Raw genomic sequence first — 24,634 nt, 5'->3', positions numbered from 1 at the left:
GGCTGCAGGCCAGCTAGTGGACTTTCCTTCGGGACGGCAGGGACTACAAAAACAGCAAGCTGCAGGAGTCAGACAACAGGAGACAATGGGTTCCAGTGATGTGAGAAAATATTCTTTAAAACCATTCCAATAAAAGACTACAGATACGCATGGAGCACGTATGTCTCCTCACTGAATTGTCCTTTTATTACACGGGCAAATACAGTAGCTACATTCTACTTTTTAATAAACAGAGCTCATTGTTCATGAGCATTCGCCACCACATTCCAGCCTTTTCAGTCCATTCTAAACACATTCCTTGCAACTAATCCCTGAAGGCCAACTACATGGTAACACCAGGAATTATCTCATAAAGAAAGCAAGTGTGAATGATTACGTTATCCACTGATGACTTTACAGCAGACTGCCACAATGCACAGAAACGAGGATCTCAGTTCAGCCGCGGTTGCTCTAGTGATTAATGGCACTGTCTGGTGGCCCTGGAGGATCGGGATGGCCGGTGGCACCATGGAAACTGGTGTGTATTTAACACAGTGTTGCTTTAGCAAACAAAGAGAGTGACCGGATGATGCAACCATCAGCTCAGATACTATAATTGGCCACGAGTGTCAGGGGTCAAGGTGACAGATACATGGCCACATTACATCACAGTGGTTTTAAAATTGCCTCCTCTAACATGCTGGATTTTGGCAGCATACTCAGATGAACCATGATGACCAAGCTGAGCATTCTAGACAGAGGCTGGTTTGGAAACCCCACATGATCATCACACTTCCATTTCAGATCAGTCTGAGTCTGAATTTGCCACAGGCATTGGCACATAACCAAGATTGTTTGAAGAAGGCTGGAAAATTAAGAAGATCTACAGCATGACAGACCTGTACAGACTTACATATCATTCCTCCCATGACCTGCAGGGTAAAGATGCATCACTGGAGAATTAAAGATGGAAAACGACTTGTGCCATTGCAACAAGTATCAATAAAGCCATTTTAAGCAAGTTCATTTTATTACATAATGCAGATGTTTATACAAACATGTAATTATTAAACCAGGATCTATTGATAGGGAGGGAAAAAAAGAGATTTGTACTCATTTTGATAAGAATAAACATTATTTCTTTCTGCTTTAGTAATATCTTAAGTGGCTTACAAAACCAGAGGTATGGCCCCCAAGAGGATCTGGCTAATGGAACAGTTACATCACTTCTCACAAGTTTTATAATTGAGGTTTTATTTCATTAATACTGCAAGAATTAGGGACTACTGAGAGCATTCTGACCAGCTGCATCGCTGTCTGGTTGGGGAACTGCACTGCATCAGACCGCAAGGCCCTACAGCAGATATTGAGGACAGCTGAGAAGATCCTCCCTCCATTACAGACATTGACAACACACGCTGCATCTTCACCCTCTTACCATCCGGAAAAAGGGACCAAAGCATTCTGGCCCTCACTGGCAGACTCTGCAACAGCTCCATCCAACACTCAGGGACTTTCCTCTTTGAAGAGATACACATACTTTACTCCTTATGTACTGTATATAGCTCTATTCTATTTCTATTACAGCAGCATTTGCTCTTTTTTGGCACTTCATTATTCATTTAGTCTTTTAGCGCTGTCTATTCTTTGTCTACGTGTTATTTGATTTAAAGTTGAGATTACTGTTGCACTGTCTGTGACTGTTTAAATGTTACATGTTTTTCCAGAGGCCTGGTGCTACGTTTCACTATGTACTATCAAATGTAGTGGAAATGACAATTAAGCTCAACTTCAACTATAATTCAATATTCCTCCTACTACGGGCAGTCATTTTGAATACTCCTTTATTTGAAGCTGAAAAGATTTGTACATTTCTTAGAAATCAGTGTTGAAATTCAGCTTTATAGTCCTTTTAATAAAACAGATATAAAAACATCTACGTACATACATACAGTCCTATGAAACAACAGTGTCCATCTGTGGATGAATCACTTCTTCTTCAGCTTCTTCTTCTTGCCCCCTTGTGTTTTATTGAGATTCTCGGGAGTTGGTTTAGGGTCATTTAGGCTGCGGCCTTGGGACCACTCACTCCTCAGCTGGTCCAGCAGCTCAGGGGTCAGCAGGCCCTCCTGAACCAGTCTGGAGCCCAGCGATCCGCTCGCTCTGCCCAGGGTCTTGTTCCCTCGAGCCCTGCTGGATGATGGGCCTTGGATGCCGGATCCCCGGCTCCGGTGCTGTATGCCAGCAGCATCTCCATTTTTTCCTGTTCCTGGAAGCGGGGCCTGTGCTTCTGAGGCGCGTATCAGGCGTGTGATGTTCCGAACGCCCTGCTGGATAATGTGGTCCAGTTCCTGCTGTACCTCACGGACAAGGTTTGCATCTGGAAACATGTCCATGAAGCGATAGCTTGCATAGAAAGAGAAGGAAGTTTAATTAGCAAAAGGAGATAAGAATTTAACGGAAACTCAAACTAGCCAATACAATGTAATAAAAAAAATTATAAAAAAAAAAAAGGAAGCTTACCTGAGCCAAAGATAGAGATCAAGAACATCGTGGACAGCCTCCAGATGAACCAGGTCCTTGATGTTTCTGGGTGTGACCAGGGGCCAGTTGATGTGACGACACACCCAGTCAAAGGTCAGAGGTTCGTCCCGACTGAACTGCCGAGCAAACTGTTAAAGGGCCCAAACAACATGAGCAGCTGTAAACCTTATCGAGCGGGTTACTCAGCTGCCAGCACCAAGGACGCTGACAGACACAACTGAAACAGAGAGGAAGCCTGATTCATGGGTTTACATCCGGGGGTTAAGGCAGATTCAGGAATTCATTTGCCAGGTTTCATATGACTGGTCAATGTACACTTCTTGTAGAAGGTTGCATCCATGAGCAATTATATCTTACATTTAATATTTAAGGCTTCTGGTAGACGCCTATATCCAGAACAAGAGCTTTGAAGTTTCTAGTAAATACGTCCTTGCTCTGTTTCACTGGGATCATTAATACTGTACCATTTCCAGTATAGATAAATGATCATAGAACAATGACACTTTGTATGTATTTACATACACACAATATGCAATTGTAAGTGCCTCCTTGGATCCCAGCAAATCTACAATAATTAATTATTTAGCTAAATCTGATATAAACCACACTGCAGTATGTACCTTAAGGAATGATGTGCAAACAAATGGCTGCTTCTTGTTGATTGGGGCTGTGCAGAAAACGTATCGCGAGCGCAGATTCAACGGGATGTGCTGAATCATGTCAGCCAAGAACTTGAAGTCATCGATGTTGCAGACAAAATAAAGGCCGTCCACTTGCGAGAGGCTGACAAATATGTCCTACAAGATGATAGTACAGTGTTGCTAACCATTGTGTTGTTGAAGAAAAAAAAGCAACTAATGTAATGATTAATGTGGACTCTCACAATCAGATTGGAAAGCGTGGCATCAGGAAGGTGGTAGGCGAACATCTCGATCTGCTCCGCAGTGGGATGCAGCCCTGCGCTCTGCAAATTCAACACAACTCAGAGCAAACATGCAACAGTTGAGCTGAAACAGCTGCCGGCGTGGGTTTTCCCCGTAATTCCAGCCTGACATCTCACAGCGACTGCTTCTGCGTTTTCATTTGACTGGAATTTGGTAAATCCAGCTTTTTATATACAATAGTTTGCCATGTTGCAGACAGTGTTGGCTTAAGAAAAGCCATTAAATTACATAAATTAAAGGGTTTGTCTCAGTCTCTAGAAAGAAATATATATATATTTGAGAATTCCAAAATAAACAGAAACCAACTGATGCAAAAGTTCTAGTTTTTGTTTATTAAGGTTTCATAACGTGCCTGTTGGTTTACTATGGCAGTGAGAGTTCAGCACCCACCTCAATGGGGTCGACTGGATGCTGCAGAATCTCTTTAAGAACGGGCAGGTCATCGTGGTGCATGGTGGTGACCTGGCCCTCCTTGAATACAGAGCTAAATCGCCCGGCGCGGCCGGCAATCTGCAGGGCCTGTGAGGTGGAGATGGTGTCCATCTCCTTCTCCCCCTTCTCATTCACAGTGGGTTTCACCAGAGAATTAAAGATGATCCGCCTGATGCTCCTGGCAAAACACAAAGACAATGAATGTTTAATCATCTTTACTTAAACAAAATGAAACACTAAATCTGAAAATCTGTAAAGTATAAAAAAATGAATGAGGAAGAATATCTAAAAGAATTATACCTATTTACACCAAATATAACAGACATCATAATAGGATAGAGATCTGAATAAGAAAATATGAATGTGACCTTTAGGAAACAGATGTGAACGTATTCTAATTCTTGATTTTGTCTGTCTGTCTGTCTGTCTGTATTAAATGGTCAATGGGGTGGAGTGCATGTGTCTTAACATACAGGTTTAAGCCCATCCCTATGGCATCTGTTGCAACCAGAATCTTGCAGGGGTCATCAGGGTCATTGAACTTTTTGGCTTGTGATAACTTGGTGCCTGTTGACATCAACGTAGGTTCATATCATTATTATGAGAGGCAGAGGCAGGATCATTTACAATAAAAATGCAGACAGATGCCTCCCAATTATCATTCAGCATCTCATAACGGAAGACATGCACTGTGTGCGAGGATAAATTTAACCCAAATTCCCACAGACAAGCAGATGGATGTTCGAAGTGCCTTCCAAAAGAGGGATAAAAACCAGTTGCTGAAAAGAGCCTCAGCATAGGCTGAATAAGACTCAATTTTAATTTAATGGGTTTGGTTTAGCTGGAATGAAGAGGCAAATCCCAAAAATACTGAATATAACCAGCAGGATCTCCCAGGCCGCTGAGGTATGTGCTGGAAGATTCTGTGTGCTGGGAAGGAAGTGTGTGTGTGTGTGTGTGGGCTTGGTACTCACCGGGCGGGAGGCTGCCGTAGATTACCGCGCACTCCAGCCCTCGCACCTCTATCTGACGGCTGATTGAATAGATGTCGTTTTTGCTGAAGCACACAATGCAGTCTCCGGGCCTCAGGTTGTCCAGGGACACCACCGCATGGTCCAACACTGAGAATGGAGTCAGCCTCTCGTAGTTATGAACCTGAGTAAGAGTCATAAGGCTGAGTCTTAAGAGTCACAGCACACAGTGACACAACGAAATGTGTCCTCTGCTTTTAACCATCACCCTTGGTGAGCAGTGGGCAGCCATGACAGGCGCCCGGGGAGCAGTGTGTGGGGATCTGCTCCGGTGCTTTGATCATTGGCACCTCAGTGGCACCTTGGCGGTTCGGGATTTGAAACCGCAACCCTTTGGTAACGAGTCCGCTTCCTAACCCGCTAGGCCAGCCCTGCGCGCCACTAACAGTGCATTCCTTCTCCCTTTCAGACTCACCTCCATCTCCTCGCCTGTGCTGAACATGAGCTCTCTAACAAAATTGACGGCGGCTGCCTCACCACAGACATGAATCTCCTCGGCACAGAGACCTGACAGTGAAGATAAATAGGCATTGTAATCGTTACCCAGTTCTCAATCATTAAGACCATTCATCTTGACAACATGGCTCAATGCACTGAGGAACTCAGCAGCAGCGACAGACCTAAAAGTGCTCGTGTCCAAGCCCAGCCTCGTGCAAGATCTTTGATCATCTGAATTTCATCGATAACAGCAACTTCATCTGTGCAGAGGCAAAGAGAGAAAGTGCTTGTTTCCATACCATACCATCAATATCATCCACAAACACAGCAAAGAGTAAAAAGTAAAACATCCAGGTACTGACATGGAGTAGTGACGCTGCACATTTCAATGGTGCAGGCTACATGGCTGGACTGTCGTCCTTCTGGGTCCACAAAGGTTCTCTCCTCCCCAGTCACCAAATCACACGGCACACCCTGCGGAGAAATCCTATGGTTAGTTTATGGAAAAAAAACTTGTACAGACATACTGTAATTATGCAATCAGGAAGAAAGATGTTCTACAGGATATGAAACAATTCTTGTTGAGGCACATAAACACATGAATTACAATTATGTGTTTTTAGCAGTTAAAAAAAACAACATGCACACTTTTCACACACACACACACACACACACACACACACACACACACACACACACACACACACTATATCTATATATAAACTGTACACAGGCTGCAGCATCTTACTGCGCTGTTGCTCTTTTCAAAGATTTCATGAGCAAGGAGCTTCAGTGGGCCACAGTAGATGCCCGATTTGGCAGCCAGGTATCTCTGGATTGCATGATAGGTCTTCCCGCTGTTTGTAGGGCCAGCATGGAAGACCACCTTTCGTTGAATAGCTCTTGCTTCAGGATACCTGAAGGAAAGGAACAGGAATAGAAAACACAGGGGATACTGACAATCAAGCACAAATAAGAGCTGTGAGTGAGATTTTTATGGACTGAATACGCCTCAGTGTCATGTGTAATACATTCATGATAAACTATGGACTCCTTCCATTAGGAATTATGCTAAGAATCAACTATAAAAATCACTCAAAAGAATATCAATTTGATTTATCCTAGTGAATGAATATGAAAGGGTTGAGTGCTTTGTTAACTCAACATCGACATGCGTGGCCGAAGAAGCATAATTACACGCTTTCAACGCCACGTGTTAATGAACGAAGCACAGAACTGAGGCAAAGGACGGTCAACGGTACACTCCACGCTGCCTCGAAAACGTGCAGAAGGACCCCTGTTCATCAAGGTCTTCAATGCCATGCCTGATGAAATTAGCAACAAGCTAAATGCGTACTTTATACCAAACTAGTTTTAACGAAAGATGCGAGATATGCTTCATGCCAAACTAAAATGAACAAAATACATAGTTCGAACGTAACTAATCTTTGTCGGATGAGGTCAAGGCATGTATTTAGGTCTCTGTTTTTAGACTACAGATGGCTCCACCCCCAGTATGTAGATATGTTGCCACATCCGTGTAATCCCCCATTTACCCAAACAGCACCAAACCAAAACAGCGGGACGTACCCCAACAGTAACAAGCAGCAAGATTTAATCATGCCGGCAGAAGGCCACTTGCTTACTCTGAGCGTCATACAGTGTCTGAAAAATGTATTGTGTACAGCTCATTGTCTGTAGTTCCCTACAAATACATACAAAAGCCAGTTGCTGTGGATAAACGTCTAAATATAAATGTATGAGTGGTAAAGGATACAGGGTCCATCATGAAGACTGTCAGGGTCTTTCAGCAAACATTGCTGCCCTTTTTTTAGTGTTTGTATTTGTATTGTTCTGCATTTACTAGGAGTGTACTTTAGGTTTATTTCGAATGAAATAAAAACAAAAAGATATGAAAATTTTTGGGCATAAAATGATGCTGTTTTCAAAAAACGTTTCTCAATTTAATTGCGGCAATTTAATCGTAAATACACGTTTGACATTTGAAACGAACCATGACAATAAAAATCACTTCTAAAATTTGCCAGTATTTGGTCCTTTAATTCTGTATTATTGGCCCTGATAGACGTTTAAAAGGAGAGATGGTGGCCCTGTTGAGGCATTCACTCCCATAGACGCCTGGTTAAACGCGGCATCTAGTGTATATATATCTACGCTGTATGACAAGTCACCACACACCACCCGCATCCCCAAAACACCATAATGAAACAGTGAGGCTAGAAAGAGGGAACATCACGGTGTGGGGCTGTTAAAAGGAAACAACTCTTTTGGTTTCGTAGAAAGAAAATAAAACTGCTAGAATAGGCCAATCACAGGAACTGAATGCTTTGGAAGTCCAATGGAACTATAAGGGCATATCCCCCAGTCCACCAAAGTCTATTCAAGGGGTGATCAAAGGAAAACAAAATGAAGCACTTGGGTGCAAATGGCAAAAAAGACCAATATCTTCTGAAATATGAAGACACCGTAAGAGCTGCATCACATACCAGTTAGCCGGAACACGTAGATCGCTGATCTTTCTTAGATCCTCCATGCAGTCCAGCATGGGAAAGATCTGTTTGGCGTGCCTGATGAAGTACGGATAAATGTCATCGATATGTCCTGTAAAAAGCAGCACAGCAGTCTGATGAAATAACGAAGGATCCTGGGTCCAACTGACACACGTGACAGACTCATTTACATTTGTGGCATCTATCAGACGGCCTTATCCAGAGCACCTTATAATCAGTAGTGACAGGGACAGTCCCCCTGGATACACTCGGGGTTGAAGGTCATGCTCAGGGACACAACGAACCTGTGTCTCACCCACTAGGCTACTACCAAAGAAGAAGTGTGAGAGTGGCAGGAAGCACTCACCAGCTCCACAGCAAATGTCATTGAGAATAATGTGCAGCTCTGCGCCCAGAGAAGGCATCTCCAGCACATATTTCCGGAAGCTGATGAAGGCCTGGTGGAAAAGGCGTGCTGCAACACAAACAAACACACACACAGCAGTCAAACAGCAGCACGGATCTCACAAGGAAGACGGCGAATCGGCGCGTCTCCGCTCACCATCAAGACCTTGCTCGGCCGCCACCTTCTGGATCTCTTTCCTCTTGTAGAACCGGTTCAGCGCTTTCAGGATCTCACCTGGCAAAGCCGACGGGGCGCGTTATTCTCGCGAGACGCGCAACAACAGCAGAGAAGCTCTGGAGAGAAGGAGGAGGATCTTACTTTTGTCCAGGGCCTGTGAAAGCTCGAGTCCAATGTCGCCGTCACGGGACGTCTCACTTCTGACCGAGAGTGGCACAAACAGGGACGTGTCGGGGGGGCGAGACGAGCTGCCGGAGGACGCGGCGCGGCGGATGGCGCACGCTCGGCGCGGGACCGGCAGGCGAGAAAGCAGGAGAAAGCAGCGGCGAAGGGACATGCTGCCCGGCTGAGCGCTTCGTTAACTCAACATCGACATGCGCGGCCGAAGAAGCATAATTACACGCTTTCAACGCCGCGTGTTAATGAACGAAGTACAGAACCGAGGCAAAGGACGGTCAACGGTACACTCCACGCCGCCTCGAAAACGTGCAGAAGGACCCCTGTTCGTCAAGGTGTTCAATGCCATGCCTGATGAAATTAGCAACAAGCTAAATACGTACTTTATACCAAACTAGCTTTTTGGATACGAGATATGCTTTGTGCCAAACTAAAATGAATGAAATACATAGTTCGAACGTGTAACTAATCTTTGTCGGATGAGGTCAAGGCATGTATTTAGGTCTCTGTTTTTAGATGGACAGATGGCTCCGCCCCCGGTACGTAGATATGTTGCCACATCCGTGTAAACTACGCCAAATGTTTTTTTTTTTTTTTTTTTTTTTTTTTTACAAATTAGCGTTTTCAGAGGTCAACGCGAGTTGGTGGCACTAAAATAAACAATTGCAGGTGAGTCTACTTAACAAGTGTCTCAACATGTTTACGACATTAATATTGCAAGTGTAATTAGGGAAACATTGCACAAATGTATAACAAACCAATGAATGCATACATGAGTTGGTGAATGAATCAATACATTAATTAAATTAAATGATCCATCCATCCACTGAGACTGCGACAATATATGTAATAATTTAATATTTTATAATATGCAAGATAAGAGCAGCAAAAAATAAATAGCATAAAGACTATGCCGACAGTATGATATAAAAACTTTACTATACAAATAAACATGTTGTCCAACGGGGATGAAAATTTACCCCCCATTCTCCTGTCACTCACCACCTCCACTGGGTCCAGAGGACATCCTAGAATAGAGCTGGCCCCCCGGATCAGCCTGTTCAGTCTCTTCCTGTCCCCTGCAGAGATGCTACTCCAGCAGACCATACCATAAAAATGGCTGAGGTCAAGATCAGTCATAAAATGACTGAGTGGACCCTTTACCCCAAAAGACCTGAGCCTCCACAACAGGTACAGCCTGCTCTGCCCTTTCCTGCAGAGAGCATCAGAGTGAGTCCAGTCCAGTGTAGTTCTCTACAGCCTCAATGTCCATACCCTGGATTTACTGTATAGTGGCTGTAGTTGAAGATGCTTGTGCCTGCTGGTCTTTTCAGTGATGATCTGGAGGTAGTTCTGCTGGCACCACAAAGTCCTGGGCCAGTTCTCTGAACTCCCTGTCGTCACCATTCGCAATGAGTCTGACTTTTGCAGACTCATCAAAGAACTTCTGTGGGAAGCAGGTGGTGGAGCTTTAAAGTGAAGTGATTGTCACATGTGATACACAGCAGCACAGCACACGGTGCACACAGTGAAATTTGTCCTCTGCATTTAACCCATCACCCTGAGTGAGCAGTGGGCAGCCATGACCGGCGCCCGGGGAGCAGTGTGTGGGGACGGTGCTTTGCTCAGTGGCACCTCAGTGGTAGCTTGGCGGATCGGGATTCGAACCGGCAACCTTCTGATTACGGGGCCGCTTCCTTAACCGCTAGGCCACCACTGCCCCTGTGAGTGAAGATGGTGAATAGGAACGTTGCCAGAACCATTCCCGGTGGGGACCGCATACTGCAGACCACCCTGTCCGACACAGAGTTCTCTTGCACCACTGTGATTTCTACCACTTTACTTTACTTGGCAGACACTTTTATCCAAAGCGACTGAATACCCCACTGTAATCTTTAACAGACTTGAGGCTGGTTTATTAGTTAGCAGAGCTTTCAAATATTGAAATACTCTCTAACCAAAATGCATGTTAAGATGAACTGATCATATGTTAATATCCTACTGCATTTCCTGCAGGACAAAACAAAATTCAGATCCACAAAAGAGCATGATTATAAATTTGCATTTTTATTTGACAGATGATAAATAGTATGTGGCTGGATATTTACAAGTTGTGCAAAAAAAAAAAAAAAAAAGATAAATCAAGCTGTAGAAAGTAGGTCAACATGCTACAACAGTTATTTGGCAAGACAATTTGATTGTAATTGGACAGTAACCTACAAACAAGGTAGGTCAAGATGTGACATTTCGGGGATTTTTTTGGTGGTGTTCCGAAATTTACCACATTTAAAAGCATCATTGCAGCTAAAAAATTAATTTCAGTAGCTACAACAAAGGACCTCGAACTAAGCTAATGGCAGGATAACCCTTAAATACATGGAACAATTCAAATTCAACCTCTAACCATTACTGAAGATTAATCCAGAGCTTCTCATAAAACCATACAGTAAATTAATTTACATATTTATAAAGGAATGGGGCAAACTGGGATTTACAAATTAGAAAATCTAGTAAATTTTAGAGTAATCTGCAAATATGGCACCTCCGAAGCAAAATGCCTATATTGCACTTATTGAAATGTTGGAAACCCAGAGCAAAACAAAAACGTAGTCATAACCATCGTGTGACAGTGAATTAATGCATGCACAGGGATGCTTTCTGAAATGCGTTTGGTATGCCATCTTGTCTACACCACATCTGGCAATCAATTTGCATAACTTTTAATTTGTCAAAGAAAAAAAGGCCTAAGCCCAAAATGTGCTATATGATTCTATGGTCTTTTTTTTTTTTTTTTTTTTTTGGTTCCAGTGTTGACTAGTATGTGTGACAAAAGTAAAACGTTCCTCATAATGCTAAAGACAGCCTTTTGTGGACGGCAAAGAAGACGGTAGCCCATTCAAGCAAAGAAGGAGCCCATCACCGCAATCTGTAAGGAAGGGTGGCAGCCATTCCGAGGTCATTCTTCAGTCCCTCCGTTGAAATGAATGTCAGCTGATTAGTGTGGCCCTGGCAGTGGCCAGGTCGTCCCACCCTGCCCTCACATCTCAGGCTGCTCTGCAGGAACTGTCGGACGGGCCTCAGGAGACTCGTAGCGCTGGTGAAAGTTGCGTTTCCTCAGTTTTTCGGGAGCCTTTCTCCACAAAACTATTTCCTGTTTATATGAACACAAATGTCACAACACTTCCAACCCTTAACTCGAGTCTCTTTTTGCAAAGAGTGCTTGTCTGTGTGTGTTTATAAATAAAGGAAATGTCAATAGGGCACATAGTCACTGCTGGTACCTGCTGTTTAAAGTATCTCCTGTCCTCTTCATCCACCAGCACCAGGTTCAGGAAGTAGCGCACTGAGAACTTTTTATTTACATCCCGCATGGTGGCCGTGAGGTCATAACCGGCCAGAAACAGACGAATAGGAATGGACTCTCCTGTTAAGAAGGAACAGCACAGTAAAATATATGTTATGCAGAATCGGAACAAGGTCTTTCCCTCTTTTATTGTATCATATTTATACCAATATGTAATGTTATTAAAATAAGTGAAAAATAATTAAGTGATTGTCATTGTGAAGCACAGCACACGGTGACACAACAAAACCTGTCCTCTGCGTTTAACCCTCACTCTTAGTGAGCAGTGGGCAGCCATGACAGGCGCCCGGGGAGCAGTGTGTAGGGACGGTGCTTTGCTCGGTGGCACCTTAACGGGATTCAAACCGGCAACCTTCCGATTACGGGTCCATTTTCTTACACGCTAGGCCACCACTGCCCCCAATTCAAATACGGTGATGTCCAAGTATGCAAATGCAATTCATTATGTTAATCGTACAGATAACTATGCAACAGGATATGAGAACATTACAAAATGTGAAAGTTTTCAGTACTACAATGTTGACAAAATACTCCCAATATTTGTACATTAGACCAGAAACCAATCAACCAATGTGTGTGTTCAGTGCTTTTTATAATGTAAACTGACACAACGATCCTCAAATTAGAACAGTGCCCCTAGTGAACAATTAAAAAAAAAAAAAAAAAAAAAAAAACCTGAAACATCTCTCATTTGTAATAATGCCTTTGCTCTTCTTCACTGTGTAGGACTTGCCTTTCACTGGGGCTCCATCCATAATCTCATACTTGGCCACCGTCTCGGTCTCTGTAGTTGTACTGGGGCCTAAAACATAAATGTGGAAAAAAACGATACATTGCAAACGTGATATTTTGGAGTTCGCTCATCCCACTTGATCCTGATTTACATCTAACATGTCCTGCCATGAAAGGCATAACATGCCCATAAAGGCCCTCTCGCTCTCTTTTTGGCTGCAGGTCTCATCTCCAGTAACAGTAAACGTGAATTTGGTGCAGAGAACTCACCAATTCCCGTCATCTCTTTCTTAATCAGCTGAAGTTCCATGTGCTGAATCTTGATTCTCACCAGCAGGAAGTAGATTTTGCCCACAATGACATCTTTCAAATGATATCTGACCACAGAATCAAAACAGTTGTCGCTCAGCAGTGAGTCAGTGCCTGAGAAGGTTTATTACTGAGATTATTATTGAACGCTACTGTCGATGTTGGGCTTACTTCGACTTGTTATATTCAAATTCGATGTGTAGGCAGTCCTCGATGCCCACTTCCATCTTGATGGAGTTGTTCACATCAGGATAGGTGGCCAGCTGGTGCACGATAAGATCATACTCTTTCACCAAGTCCGACAGTCTTCTGACAATGGTCACTTTGAGGAAATACCTGCGTCGTAACACAGAATATGAAAAACGTGAATGAAATGGTCTCACTGGAGAAAGAGGACAGACATGCCGATAACGCATTTACGTTTATTCATGTCACCAAAATTCACAGAAGTCCCACTGGGGGCAACATTGAGTATAACGGTAGTAGCCGGATTTGTAAGTGTGGGGGTCTTTTTGACAGTGGCCAAATCTGGTCAGAGTTTACAGCAACTTCGAGGAACATCAGAAACCAACCCCTACCTCAGCCTTACATTTGCTCCAACGTAGGATTCATAGGGTTTCTCCACCTGCATGAACTCAAAGTCGTAGCTTCGGTTCTGGGCTAACTCCCCGGGGAGGGCCAGCTCCTTCACAAGGTTCACAAACTCATGCGTGTTGCTTTTGTCATTGAACAGCTCTGGGAAGACAGCAGCAGACAGGCGACGCAGTCAGACACCGAAACGAGTGGCCGGCCAGAGGCACAAAAAATCTGGCAAATTAACGAGAACAAGTAAAGTAGCATATTGCGAAACGGACTATTGCAGAACGAACGCTTTAGTCATCCGCACTGTGCCGTGCAGAGCATGACTGTTGTCACATGACCACCACATGTTCTGCTAAGCTTTTCCCTCTGATGTGAGATCCTCAGATCCATAATGAAGCACAATAACACGGCTGGAAAAAGGTTAAAGAATCAGCACTAAAGCCGTGAGCCGGGAGAGAAAGAAAAGGTTGCTCTGATCCATACAAAATGCATACGAATACGTAATTAAACACTCCGTAATTCAAATGCACAGCCAAAAACACTCACCAATCTGGCCAACAAACTCAATCCGGATGCCCTGGTGCTCGAGTCTCTTTCCCGTCTGTTTCACGTTGATGTTGACCTATGGTGGGACAAAAAAAGAACACGGCTCGTGCATCAACGCCGCACACGCGACCGGGCCGAGGGTGACAGGCCGAGGACGGGGACACCCACCTTCCCCGAGACGGACTCCCCGTCGTAGAACAGGTAGTGCTTCTCCACCTTGCCGTCCTCGCTCTTGAGCTCCACCGTCTTCCTGGTCTCCGCATCGTTCAGCACCACGTCGATTTCACACACCGGGCCGAACAGACCTCCGAGGAAACTCTGAGGAGGACAGCAACGCTGAATATTCATACAGCATGGAGATGCGCGACTGTGTACATACAGTAACTTTTATTTCAAACTCAACAAGAATATGAACTTACAATAATTAATTACACTGAGTAAGGATGAAACAAAACGTCCTGTTTCTGGTGCAACTTCTTTACTAAACTGTGTACAGACATGCACTACTTTACTGGGGAAAGTTTACATGCTCTCCCGTTTAAACTCGGACCAGCAGGGCTGGTTATAAAGCTTCCTGCTCTGACCGTCCCCAAGCTGGGCGTTGTTGTGAGGGCCACCTCGGCCACCACGGGCCTGGAGCCGCTTCTAAATAGCAGGCCAGCGGGCGGCCATGCTAGCGCGACGAGCCGCACGTTTAAAGCGCTCCCGAGCTCCGCGGGCGAAACGGCGGCGTCCGCCCGGGACGGGCGTGTGCGACAGTAAACCCGGGCTCTGGGCCGGCCGGATACTCACCATTTCAACCCGAGAACGCAGCCCGAACTACCGCCGTGTGTCCAAAGCCCAGCTGATGGAGCCGCAATTCCATCGAGGGTGAAGCCAGAAACTGTCATCACAGGAGAGCTCACGTTTCAAATTAAAAGTCCTTTTATTTCAGTTCTGCGTTAAGGGGGGGGCAAAAACGTTCACTTTATTTTTAAAAGCTAAGAATATGTTGAATGACAAGAATTATGACAATGAAAAATAATAATAGCAACATACTAATGCTACTACTCATATTGTTATTATCATCTGTGTATCGTTTTGTACTAGTTGTGCTGTGTCCAGCTTCACCCACTACAATGTTAGAAAGTATGTAATGTTTGATCATGTGATGGTGGAAAACGTCATGTAATCTCTTTAGGCTGAAAAAGACACAGTACTGTTAAAAGTAGCTGGCAAGGATATTTCCACTCAAATCTCAAATGGCTTTTATGGCAATTTTATGCACAGAAAGAAGCTTTTACAAACATTACAATTATTCTGACTGTGAAACGCGCAACGCCACAACAGAGACCGCCACAGCTGTCAAAATAAAAGTTCCACACTGCTCGGGTCTGTGATGCCGGTTCTTTAATACTTTGTTTATGGACGAAGCTATTTCTAAAGAAATGATAAAAATAAAGAGTAAAATTAGATCAACCAACATAACAATTATAAAAAAAAGAAGAAGGATGAGAAGAAGAATAACAATTTAAAGTTTAAGGGGTTCCTGTTATATGTCGCACAAACAAACACAGGTGAACAAAATCCAAATGAAGACGACCAATTTAATTAAAATCATATGCCAGAACACAAACAACACACAGATATGCATTTAAGTGTAAGGATTATTAACACAGAATACAGTGCAGCATAACACTAAAATATGGTCTGAAACGGAACATGCTGCTTTAGGCATGTCAACAGACATGCAATAATAATAAAAAAAAAGTAATTACTGACTGCATGTTACTCATGAAAAGGCTGGTGTGTGCATTGTGGGAAGTGATTGGTTTAAGAGAGGCTGCCTGAGAGGCCAATCTATGAAGACATATGAACACATTATACAATGCGTGATACGGTTTATGTTAAGACATCTTAATGTCTTAACCCCCACGTTTACTTACATAATAGTCTTGAACGTGATGATAATTTTACTTTGCAGAAGGAAACGCGCAACATGGACAACGGTTAAGAAAATAACTGCTTGTGTTGACACCCATGTTGACAGGAAGCAGAGGCCTGCCTGTGGTGTGCAGTAACCTCGCGTCTTTTTGAAGAGAGCAATAACATGGTATTTTCACAGCCACCGATACACTCAACAGGTCCATTTCAGTACAACCGACAACTCATTTTACCAACAGAAAAGCTTCTGTCAATCATTTTTAATATCATGATAATTTATTGTAGAGGAAATAAAATTGGAGCAGGAAGCATCGTAATTTCAGCTAGATGCAATTATAATGTGAATCCAAAACATACTGCTCACATTTTTATTGTATTGATCTAACTTGACATTAACTATACTGAAGCAAGTATGTGCCTCAAAAAATAAAAAAAATTAAAAAAACACTACATGGAACAGCACACTCAAAACGAGAACACAACCACCTACGTTTACAGACAAGAAAGCAGCCGGTTGGACAAATACAATAGAAATCAACAGAACTTTATATTTTGGAAAGTGCACTCTGAACAAACTCCTAACTGTGGATGTGTGGACCTGTAATATATATATATATATAAAAGGTAAAGTACTTTACTGTACATCAGATAAGACTTTTTTTTGCATCATAGCATCAGACTGCTGAATTAGTGATTAGACAGTGATTTCAGGCGGCACAAAAGGGGAATAGGAGACTTTATACTTTGGATCTGATCCTGAGGGAATTCCAAAGGACAGTCAGGTTGACCGGGTTAAAGAATACTGTTATCTTCCAAGGATTTGTCTTCAGCGTGCGGGGCCGCCTGGTGCTCAGTGTAGATGTAATTTGAGTGATCAACATCGACGCTTCCCTCCATTCCTGAACTCTCTTGCTCGTTCACGGCAACGTCCATAGGCTCGTCCGTAAACCGCCGGGCACCCTGGTCCGCCTGAAATTGTTCGTATCCAGACCCATCGCCCGACAGCTCGTACGACCTGAAGCGGAGGTCGCTTGGATCCCTGAACGAACAACAGAAGCACAGGGCAATTCAGGGGTGAGTCCACATCCTCTACAGGCCTTCCTGCAATTTTTCTCAGGCCTCCACCTCACAGTACGCTGCTTGGAAAAAATGAAAGCCGAAGGACGCCACGAATAACAGAACTGGCCCCTGTTCTTTAGATTCTTGATCCTTTTACAGCTACTGTTCAGCTTCGTACCATAATCTGAAATCGAATCTGAAAAATGTCGCGTCTACTGTTCAGACGAACATTAATGCTATTAGTAAATAATATTGCAGTTGATGAACAGATTCAGTTCTACGCATGTATTGAAGTCATGTCCGGACATTTCGGAGGAAAAGGGATCAGATCAATTTTGCCGTTAAACGTCTCTGAAGGAACGTTCCACTAATGTCTCTGTGTGAACGCTCTAAAGAGGAAGTGGCCTGTTGCACATTTTCCCCTCACGATGAAGCCTGCCAGTTACGTTGTTATGGGCAGAAAACAAGTTGCATTACGTCACCGTTTTTTTTTTATGTTTTAAAAGTCTGACATTAAAAAAGAAATGATGTGTCTGAGAAATCACTAATCCGTCACTTTCAGAACAGCCTTCTGTTTCTCAAGAAGGCGTACAATTCAGCATTTCGACAAACCCCTGGGTTATCTGCTGATATTTCAGATTTCAGGAAATTGCACAACCGAAGTTATGCGTTGGAACGAGAGAAAAAGAATGCTGCAATTCCGAGTAATGATAATCATGATCAATCAGGTCATTTGGAAAAAAAATTAAATCCCCATGTCCCCCCCCCCCCCCCCCCCGTCCAGCTGACCTTGGGAGCTTCTTAAGGGTCTGTTGGTCCACATCGATCAGCGGGCCCATCTCTTCTTTACAGTTGGCCTGGCCCCCGTGGGGACGACACCTCAACCCCATATACCTGCCTCTGGTCGGGGCCCCTGGAACCATCCACACAGCAACACGTGTCACGATGCAGCCTCACTTTTCATTTACAATTTAAAGAACCGGTTTCACGGTTACAGAATTGAAAGTGTGTGTGTGTGTGTACATGGGAAATTTCAAGATGTTACAAAGTTACTGACGCGCAAGCAGGAAAATGTCCAGCTCGGAACCATGAACAAAAAAAAGTTCATCTCTCACGTGACACAAAACTTTTATTGCCACTGGAATCCTGGAAACGAGATTCAGTCATGACTACACCTGGTTTTTTTCTCCCCGGTTAAAAGTGGAACTCGAGCAGCTTACCGAGGGCGTAATTCCCCAGGAAACAGAAGACGGCCAGCATCATCCATCTCGCCACGCGAGCCATCGCCACGCAAATCGCAGAAAGGACAGAACGAGCGAGCAAACGAACGAACGAACGAACGATCGGACGGACGGACGGAGGCGAGAGGCTGAAGACTCCGCTATAATAACGCCCGCCGAAGACCCTGCCCATGTGCGTCACCGTTTCCTGAAGTCTGCCTACCGCTCCTGGCCAGAAGTTCTACATCCGCACATTCTCATCTTCTACTGTCACCGACGGTGACAGTGACGGAGGGGACGCGATGCGGATCGTTTACAACGATCGATCGATATCTCCCTCTAGCACGTGGCAGGTGACGTGAGAGAGAGAGAGAGCAGGTGGGAATGAATAAGATCGCATCATATGACTTTTCAGGAACTCCCACTCTTCAGTGTAGAGTAGGAGCAATAAAGTCCACTAAAAAAAGACATGGATCTTTCACTGATACAAGTACCCATGCGCTCACGTTCTTTCGTGAATTGCTCCACAGCAATGTTCATATGTGTTCACCTACAGCCCCACCGCCCACAGGAGAAAACTCGACTGGCGTAAAACTCGCCATGATCTCACACCAAACCACAACTAAAATAGACGTAGCAATTTTTTTTAGTTATAATCAGAATTGTCATAATACTCATGTACAGAAGCATGTGTGATATATACGCAGGAATATTCTGTGGAAAATTCTTTCCACGTGCATCAGAGTTGGTGCCAGTGGTCGTGGTTTCCGGGCCTACCTGGCATGGCTGTCCACAGTCACAGAGTCTGGGTGGATTCTGTATTGCAAAATGGGAAAAAAAAAAAAAAACTAGTTTTTGTGTGTGAATCACTCTCATTCCAGTTTCTACTGAATTTCCAAATTCTTGATTGTGAAACTGTCAAAACGACGTCCTTCGTACCGCCGGTTACTGACGAAACTAAGAAGGTTTTTTTTTTTTTTTTTTAAATTGTATTTATACTTTGTATTCAATGTTACTGTTACTGTTTTTGTATTTAATGTTACTTGTATGGGTCAGAGAGTAACGTAATTTCAATTCTCTGCATGTCCTGTACATGTGGCAGAATTGACAATAAAGCTGACTTGACTTGACTTGACTTATATTAAATGTTGCCAGGTTTTCCGCCTGTCCTGCCGATCTCTGGACAGATGTCCTCCTCGGCGAGAGTGAACAGTGAGACACTGTGTCCTGGTACTGAGAGCTTACTGAGGTGTTATAGCATCTTGCAGCATCTGTTAGATGGACATTAAACTGAACCCTATCCTTTCAGAAAATGCAACATTGAAACGGCGTTGTTAATGAATTTAGATCGTTGCATCGCTAAAATTGAATGATTTAGCCGCACAGTAGGCTCAGCCTGAGTCTGCAAAAAAAAAATGTTCATGTGCTGCAAATAGTGCCGAGTCAGCACAGGCCTCCACGTCTGAGACGTTGCACGGTATACTGTCAGCTAAATCAAAGGAAATATTACCAACAAAGGACGTGAAAGCCGTAAACCCTTTTGCAAACAATTTGGTGAAAATATACGTACGTAACGTGTCAGGCGGAGGGTCTCTGATGTTTTGACATTTGCCGCATATTTTATTGTCCCGGTTCTAGAGTCTGGCTTGGCAGAGCACTCCAACGAACCGTATGATCTTATGGTCTAGCACGAGCAAGTGGTTTGGCTGAAGAGCTCGTTTTATTTTTGCACTCTGTGACATAGAATCGGCTTAAATATCTTATAAGATTGCACATTTTTATTTTTCTTGAGCCCAGTGAAACAGAACAGATGCTCATTTCGCCTTTTCCACGCGGCAGCTGGTTAATAATGCTTTCTGCGTTCCCACGGTGCAGCTACTTGCGCGTAACGTTTGCCTGCGCAATGCAGAGGAGGTCAGCGCCGTAAATCGCACGCGCCAGAAGAGCTTTGCGTCTTCATCTCCGGGAGCTCGCGCAGGGCCAAACCTCGGCTTGGCGAGGCGTCTGTTGAAAACAGTAATTTAGCGGGCCCTGTGCTTTGGAGAATAATAGTGTGCAGGATTTTATTGACCGTGAAGCCATCCGCGCTGCATCTGCTCTGCACTCCACACTGACCTACATGCGGGACCTAAACGAAGGTGCGAAGAAGCAGCACGTCTGGGGCGTTCTCCATGAGAAACGAACCTGAGCGATTACTTGCTTTATTTGCATTATACAATTGTTAATGCAACGTTCGGGCCTCCTATGAGTGTGAATGTTGGTCTGAGCTATTTCTGCATCATCAGCACTTGTTTTCAAATGATAGTCTGTTATATATAACAGGAAATGGTTGTACCGAGCGCACATCTTCCAACAGGAAATGACAGTGGTCTCCCTGTGCAAAAGCGCCCAGCTCGGATAAACTGTCTAATGCTTAATGGGTCAAATCATCGTAAGAACTTATCTGTGCTGTCCAGCATGTTCACCATCCCGACCTTTCGTTGCTTTGGTGTATCCGTGGTGGTTTTATCATGAGCGTTGCTTCCCCTCAATGCTCCTTCTTTTTCCCCCGCTCACTGACACTGTGTTATATTGAATATACCAACACGGTCATATTGGCAATGGCTGTGAGCAGAATATTGCGGTAAAAGGAAGGCCCATTGTGCTGGGCTGTGGGAGTGGAAATCCGGTAGGGGCGAGCTTCTTACTTCACAAATGCAAACACACTGGAGGCAAAATGGAGAGAACGTGTCACCCTTTTACCAACCACATCAAAGCCTTGCCCGGTTCCCAATGTGTTTGCTGTGTCTGGTGTAGGAGTGATTTCCTAACACCAGCGGCACCATGATATTATTGACCCTATGCAGAATCTAGCAGTTTAATACTAAATACTGAAGCACATTGTAATTACTGAACATTTGTGTAACAAATATGTGCCTGGTGCCTTTTGCCTGGTTCATGGCAATAATTGTGATAAATCTGTATTATGGCCTGTACAGTACCTACAGAAGATCATGGTGAAAATTGCTAACTTCTGCTGAATGTCCTCCAATGCCCTTCCAACATACTAGGAAGATATTTTACTAGCAGATTTAATTTGCCTCATTAGTGAGGCTTTGTCTCCTTGGACCCACTCCACCACGATGAACCAGCCCTGCTTTACAGTGGGTGTCCATCGGGAATCTCTCTTCCTTCCAGGTTTATCAGCTTTTAGAGACTTTTCTCAGTGGGTCTTCTCTCATTGGCAGTCCTTGTGCCCTGGTCAAGATGACATTGAGCTCATTTAAACCACAGGATTCTCCGCCAATGCCCAGCACTTCTCACCATCAAACTCAGACCTCCTTCCACTCTTGTTATCAACGTAGTGCAGTTCACAGGAACTGGCAGGGAGGGGCAGTGACTCAGAATAATTGCATTTTGTTGGCATTGTGCCATCCCATACAAAGTATTTAATTTTCCCAAGAAATCTGACTAAAAAACCTGTATCCTGATAACATTTTTCACACCTTCAGGACTGTTGGAACACACATTTAAACCTGTCGGAAACCGTCCACGTTGTCTGGAGGAGATGTGAGATGCTGCCATCACAGCAAAAGCATGTGTGTTATTTCATAGTCCTGGGTCTACAGCTCTATAATGTAAATAATGCAAGAGCCATAATGTAAAGTAGGTGCGTCCAAACGTTTGACTGGTAGTGTCGTTCATTCAAAACCAATTTCAGCTCCAGTTTCCTTAGATCATGTTTTACAATTAATAAAAACACACACACACACACACACACACACATATATATATATATGTTTGTTTGTTATTAATTGTATATATGCTGTTCATAACAGCAATTATTGTTTGAAACCTCTGCCAGATGGTCCCTTTTTGAGCTTTGTGCCAAATTCAAAACCTTCATACAAAAATTCCTAATAAAACAAAAATATGTAAGCATCTATATATTGTATACAATAACTACTGTTGACAATTCATAAATGAAGTTTACTGTACTGTAAATGCCATCTGAATTGCCTACTTCGGTTACGAATGAAGTGAAAATCAACCAAAAAACAAACATGAGACAGGGAATAGATTATATACAGTTTAGCCAACGTCTTTATGATCATATTTATTTATGAATATTTTAAACACATTTTACTGGCTGCTAATAATCATTCTCTGTTCTGCATTTTTGCTGTGACTGATGGTCATGCACACAGACACAAGTGATTAATGTAACGACTAACGAAATGTTCATTTATTATGAAGTTTGCATCACTTTACTTCCCTTTTTTCCTTTGAATTTCACATTTCCCTTTTGCTCCAAAATGTCTAGCAATTTACCCAATTTACCCATAGTTCCTTTCCAGTCAACTGATCGAACACAACTGTAAATGAAAAATTAGGGTTGTTCACCTACAGCAGCACCAACAGGCAGCCTTCTGCACATCATGTTAGTCATGCATGTACAGTTATGCACTCGGTGTAAGGTAATGATAGAAAAAATCTGTTCTTTATTGAAAAAATTAAATCTACAGCGGCAAATGTTAAAATTAGGCAAATATCAGCAGGGACCTGCAGTTACGTAGAAGTTCGCATTTCCTGGGTATGACTCCCAAAATGGGTGCTCTCTGGGTGGAGTTTGCCTGTGGTCCCTGTGTTCATGCGCTATATTTTCCCCCGGCACTAGATAGGCGTGCAGCTTAGGCAAACCTAGTTCAGTAGACTCGGGTGCATTCGTCCTGTGATGGACGAGCGTTCTGTCCTGCCTTGATCACTGGACACAGCCCCGACCTGCAGAAAGTATCTTACCAAATGGCTGGACAGAATTTGCTAGAATGACAGAAAGCGTAGTCTCTCCAAGCACCTATTAACTTATTTTCATTTTACACTATACAAGTGTATTCAGGCGCTTATAGACTTAATACTTCAGTTTTTTTGCACCACTGCATCACACCAAATTGGAAACCTGGTCTTATTATTTATTTGCAGGATTTAGTTTGTGTGTAGCAGTGTGAAGCAGTCGCGTAGTAGTATTATTATGCGAGAGTATATCAATGTACAGTACAATAAAGCTAGTCTGTGCTTTTCATTGTTTCTGCTTGCCTGAAGATGTCGACATCCTGACAAAGAATGGCCATGTGGAATGTGGCCCTACAATTTGAGTGTGACGATAAACAATGACCGCAGAGAATGGCAGTATGTAATTTTGTGTGGGAATGTCTGACCCGTGACCCAGTCACGGGAGACCGGAAAAAAAATGCGGCTCATATTGTTCATTTGTTTAGCAACAAGGATAAATATTTCGAACTATTAAGGAGCATCAGTGAGCTTTAATTTCTAGTACGACTAATGCTCCTCATATAGTTATATATAGTTCCACACATGAAACGAAAGACACTCAGGCTGAGATTGAACTTCTCTGACAGAAACCAACGGCCACAGCATCCTATATTTATCTTTTATTTTCCATTTTCATTTTCTGATAAGGCACTCTGGAGAAAAGCTTTCGTTATATGTACGTTACCACCTACAGAAAGTACCCAGCATAACACAAAAAAATGTACTCTCCTGTCATAATTCAAACCAAGACGCATGGTTGAAACAGAAATTAAGTGAAAATGAAGTGATTGTGATACACACGGTGACACAGCAAAATGTATCCCCTGCTTTTAACCATCACCCTTGGTGAGCAGTGGGCAGCCATGACAGGCGCCTGGGGAGCAGTGTGTGGGGACGGTGCTTTGCTCAGTGGCACCTTGGCAGTTCGGGATTTGAACCGACAACCTTCTGATTACGGAGCCGCTTCCTTTCGCGAGTTAACCACTGCACTACTCAACCTTAAGTGGATCAAGTCTGAAATGCATGCACTGACTTCATCTATTCTTTATTACTCAGAAGTTGATAGACTATGAAAACCTGAAGGGCTCTGAAATTAGATCAAGTTGTCTGATGTATGATGATATTCCCCTGCCGATTAACCACAATCCATTAATACATGACAAAATTAATACATAATGTTGATCAAAAAGGCCGGCAGTAACGCAGCACAACACTGTTATAACCTGGTATTTCCTTCAGGACAACTCTGCTATATCAAACCTAAAACTTGATATATGTCTCATGGCTCTAGTTTAAGGTACAAGTTTAAGGAGAATAAAAAATGACGGCATCACCTCGCCTTTCCTAATAATGATAACTGTTTAAGTTCGAATGGTGTTCCTTTCCTTCACTTACTGTGCTATTGGTCAAACCTGAAATATTATAAAATAATTCATAAAATGATGGCAAAGA

At 43.4% G+C, this 24,634-nt stretch overlaps 3 protein-coding genes across 3 annotated transcripts; all 3 read right to left on the bottom strand.

Annotated features, from left to right (window-relative positions):
- Window positions 1–1,806: 1,806 nt before the first annotated feature.
- On the bottom strand, window positions 1,807–8,986 carry supv3l1 (SUV3-like helicase). The gene is made up of 15 exons (XM_028989301.1): window positions 8,603–8,986; window positions 8,441–8,518; window positions 8,246–8,353; window positions 7,876–7,990; window positions 6,117–6,285; window positions 5,731–5,842; window positions 5,551–5,628; window positions 5,346–5,437; window positions 4,874–5,054; window positions 4,373–4,466; window positions 3,858–4,077; window positions 3,407–3,487; window positions 3,144–3,320; window positions 2,503–2,651; window positions 1,807–2,385 (listed from the first exon to the last, which is right to left on the bottom strand). Exons 1-15 carry the CDS (start codon window positions 8,796–8,798, stop codon window positions 1,968–1,970), a joined length of 2,268 nt encoding a protein of 755 aa, XP_028845134.1. The 5' UTR covers window positions 8,799–8,986; the 3' UTR covers window positions 1,807–1,967.
- A 2,420-nt stretch (window positions 8,987–11,406) lies between these two features.
- Window positions 11,407–15,071, bottom strand: vps26a (VPS26, retromer complex component A). Its single transcript, XM_028989342.1, has 9 exons — window positions 14,964–15,071; window positions 14,340–14,489; window positions 14,172–14,247; window positions 13,622–13,778; window positions 13,215–13,379; window positions 13,005–13,111; window positions 12,736–12,804; window positions 11,920–12,062; window positions 11,407–11,789 (listed from the first exon to the last, which is right to left on the bottom strand). Exons 1-9 carry the CDS (start codon window positions 14,964–14,966, stop codon window positions 11,676–11,678), a joined length of 984 nt encoding a protein of 327 aa, XP_028845175.1. The 5' UTR covers window positions 14,967–15,071; the 3' UTR covers window positions 11,407–11,675.
- Window positions 15,072–15,737: 666 nt separating this feature from the next.
- On the bottom strand, window positions 15,738–18,530 carry srgn (serglycin). Its single transcript, XM_028989665.1, has 3 exons — window positions 18,374–18,530; window positions 17,943–18,066; window positions 15,738–17,133 (listed from the first exon to the last, which is right to left on the bottom strand). The coding sequence occupies exons 1-3, from the start codon at window positions 18,435–18,437 to the stop codon at window positions 16,887–16,889; spliced, it is 435 nt and encodes a 144-aa protein (XP_028845498.1). The 5' UTR covers window positions 18,438–18,530; the 3' UTR covers window positions 15,738–16,886.
- Window positions 18,531–24,634: the final 6,104 nt, after the last annotated feature.

This window comes from Denticeps clupeoides, chromosome 8 (assembly GCF_900700375.1).
Source record: "Denticeps clupeoides chromosome 8, fDenClu1.1, whole genome shotgun sequence".
Lineage (NCBI taxonomy): Eukaryota > Metazoa > Chordata > Actinopteri > Clupeiformes > Denticipitidae > Denticeps > Denticeps clupeoides.
The sequence above is the reverse complement of the archived record's forward strand: the minus strand, read 5'-3'. Positions and strand labels throughout refer to the sequence as shown.

Coding starts and splice junctions, on each gene's coding strand:
- vps26a (XM_028989342.1), bottom strand. Junction 14,248..14,339: donor GGGAGTCCGTCTCGGGGAAG/GTGGGTGTCCCC, acceptor GTCCCACCATAG/GTCAACATCAACGTGAAACA. Junction 13,779..14,171: donor TGAGTTTGTTGGCCAGATTG/GTGAGTGTTTTT, acceptor CTGTCTTCCCAG/AGCTGTTCAATGACAAAAGC.
- srgn (XM_028989665.1), bottom strand. CDS start 18,437: ATGGCTCGCGTGGCGAGATGGATGATGCTGGCCGTCTTCTGTTTCCTG. Junction 18,067..18,373: donor CCTGGGGAATTACGCCCTCG/GTAAGCTGCTCG, acceptor GGATGGTTCCAG/GGGCCCCGACCAGAGGCAGG. Junction 17,134..17,942: donor ACCCTTAAGAAGCTCCCAAG/GTCAGCTGGACG, acceptor TTGTTCGTTCAG/GGATCCAAGCGACCTCCGCT.
- supv3l1 (XM_028989301.1), bottom strand. CDS start 8,798: ATGTCCCTTCGCCGCTGCTTTCTCCTGCTTTCTCGCCTGCCGGTCCCG. Junction 5,438..5,550: donor TTGGACACGAGCACTTTTAG/GTCTGTCGCTGC, acceptor CTTCACTGTCAG/GTCTCTGTGCCGAGGAGATT. Junction 4,078..4,372: donor ATAGGGATGGGCTTAAACCT/GTATGTTAAGAC, acceptor GTGTTTTGCCAG/GAGCATCAGGCGGATCATCT.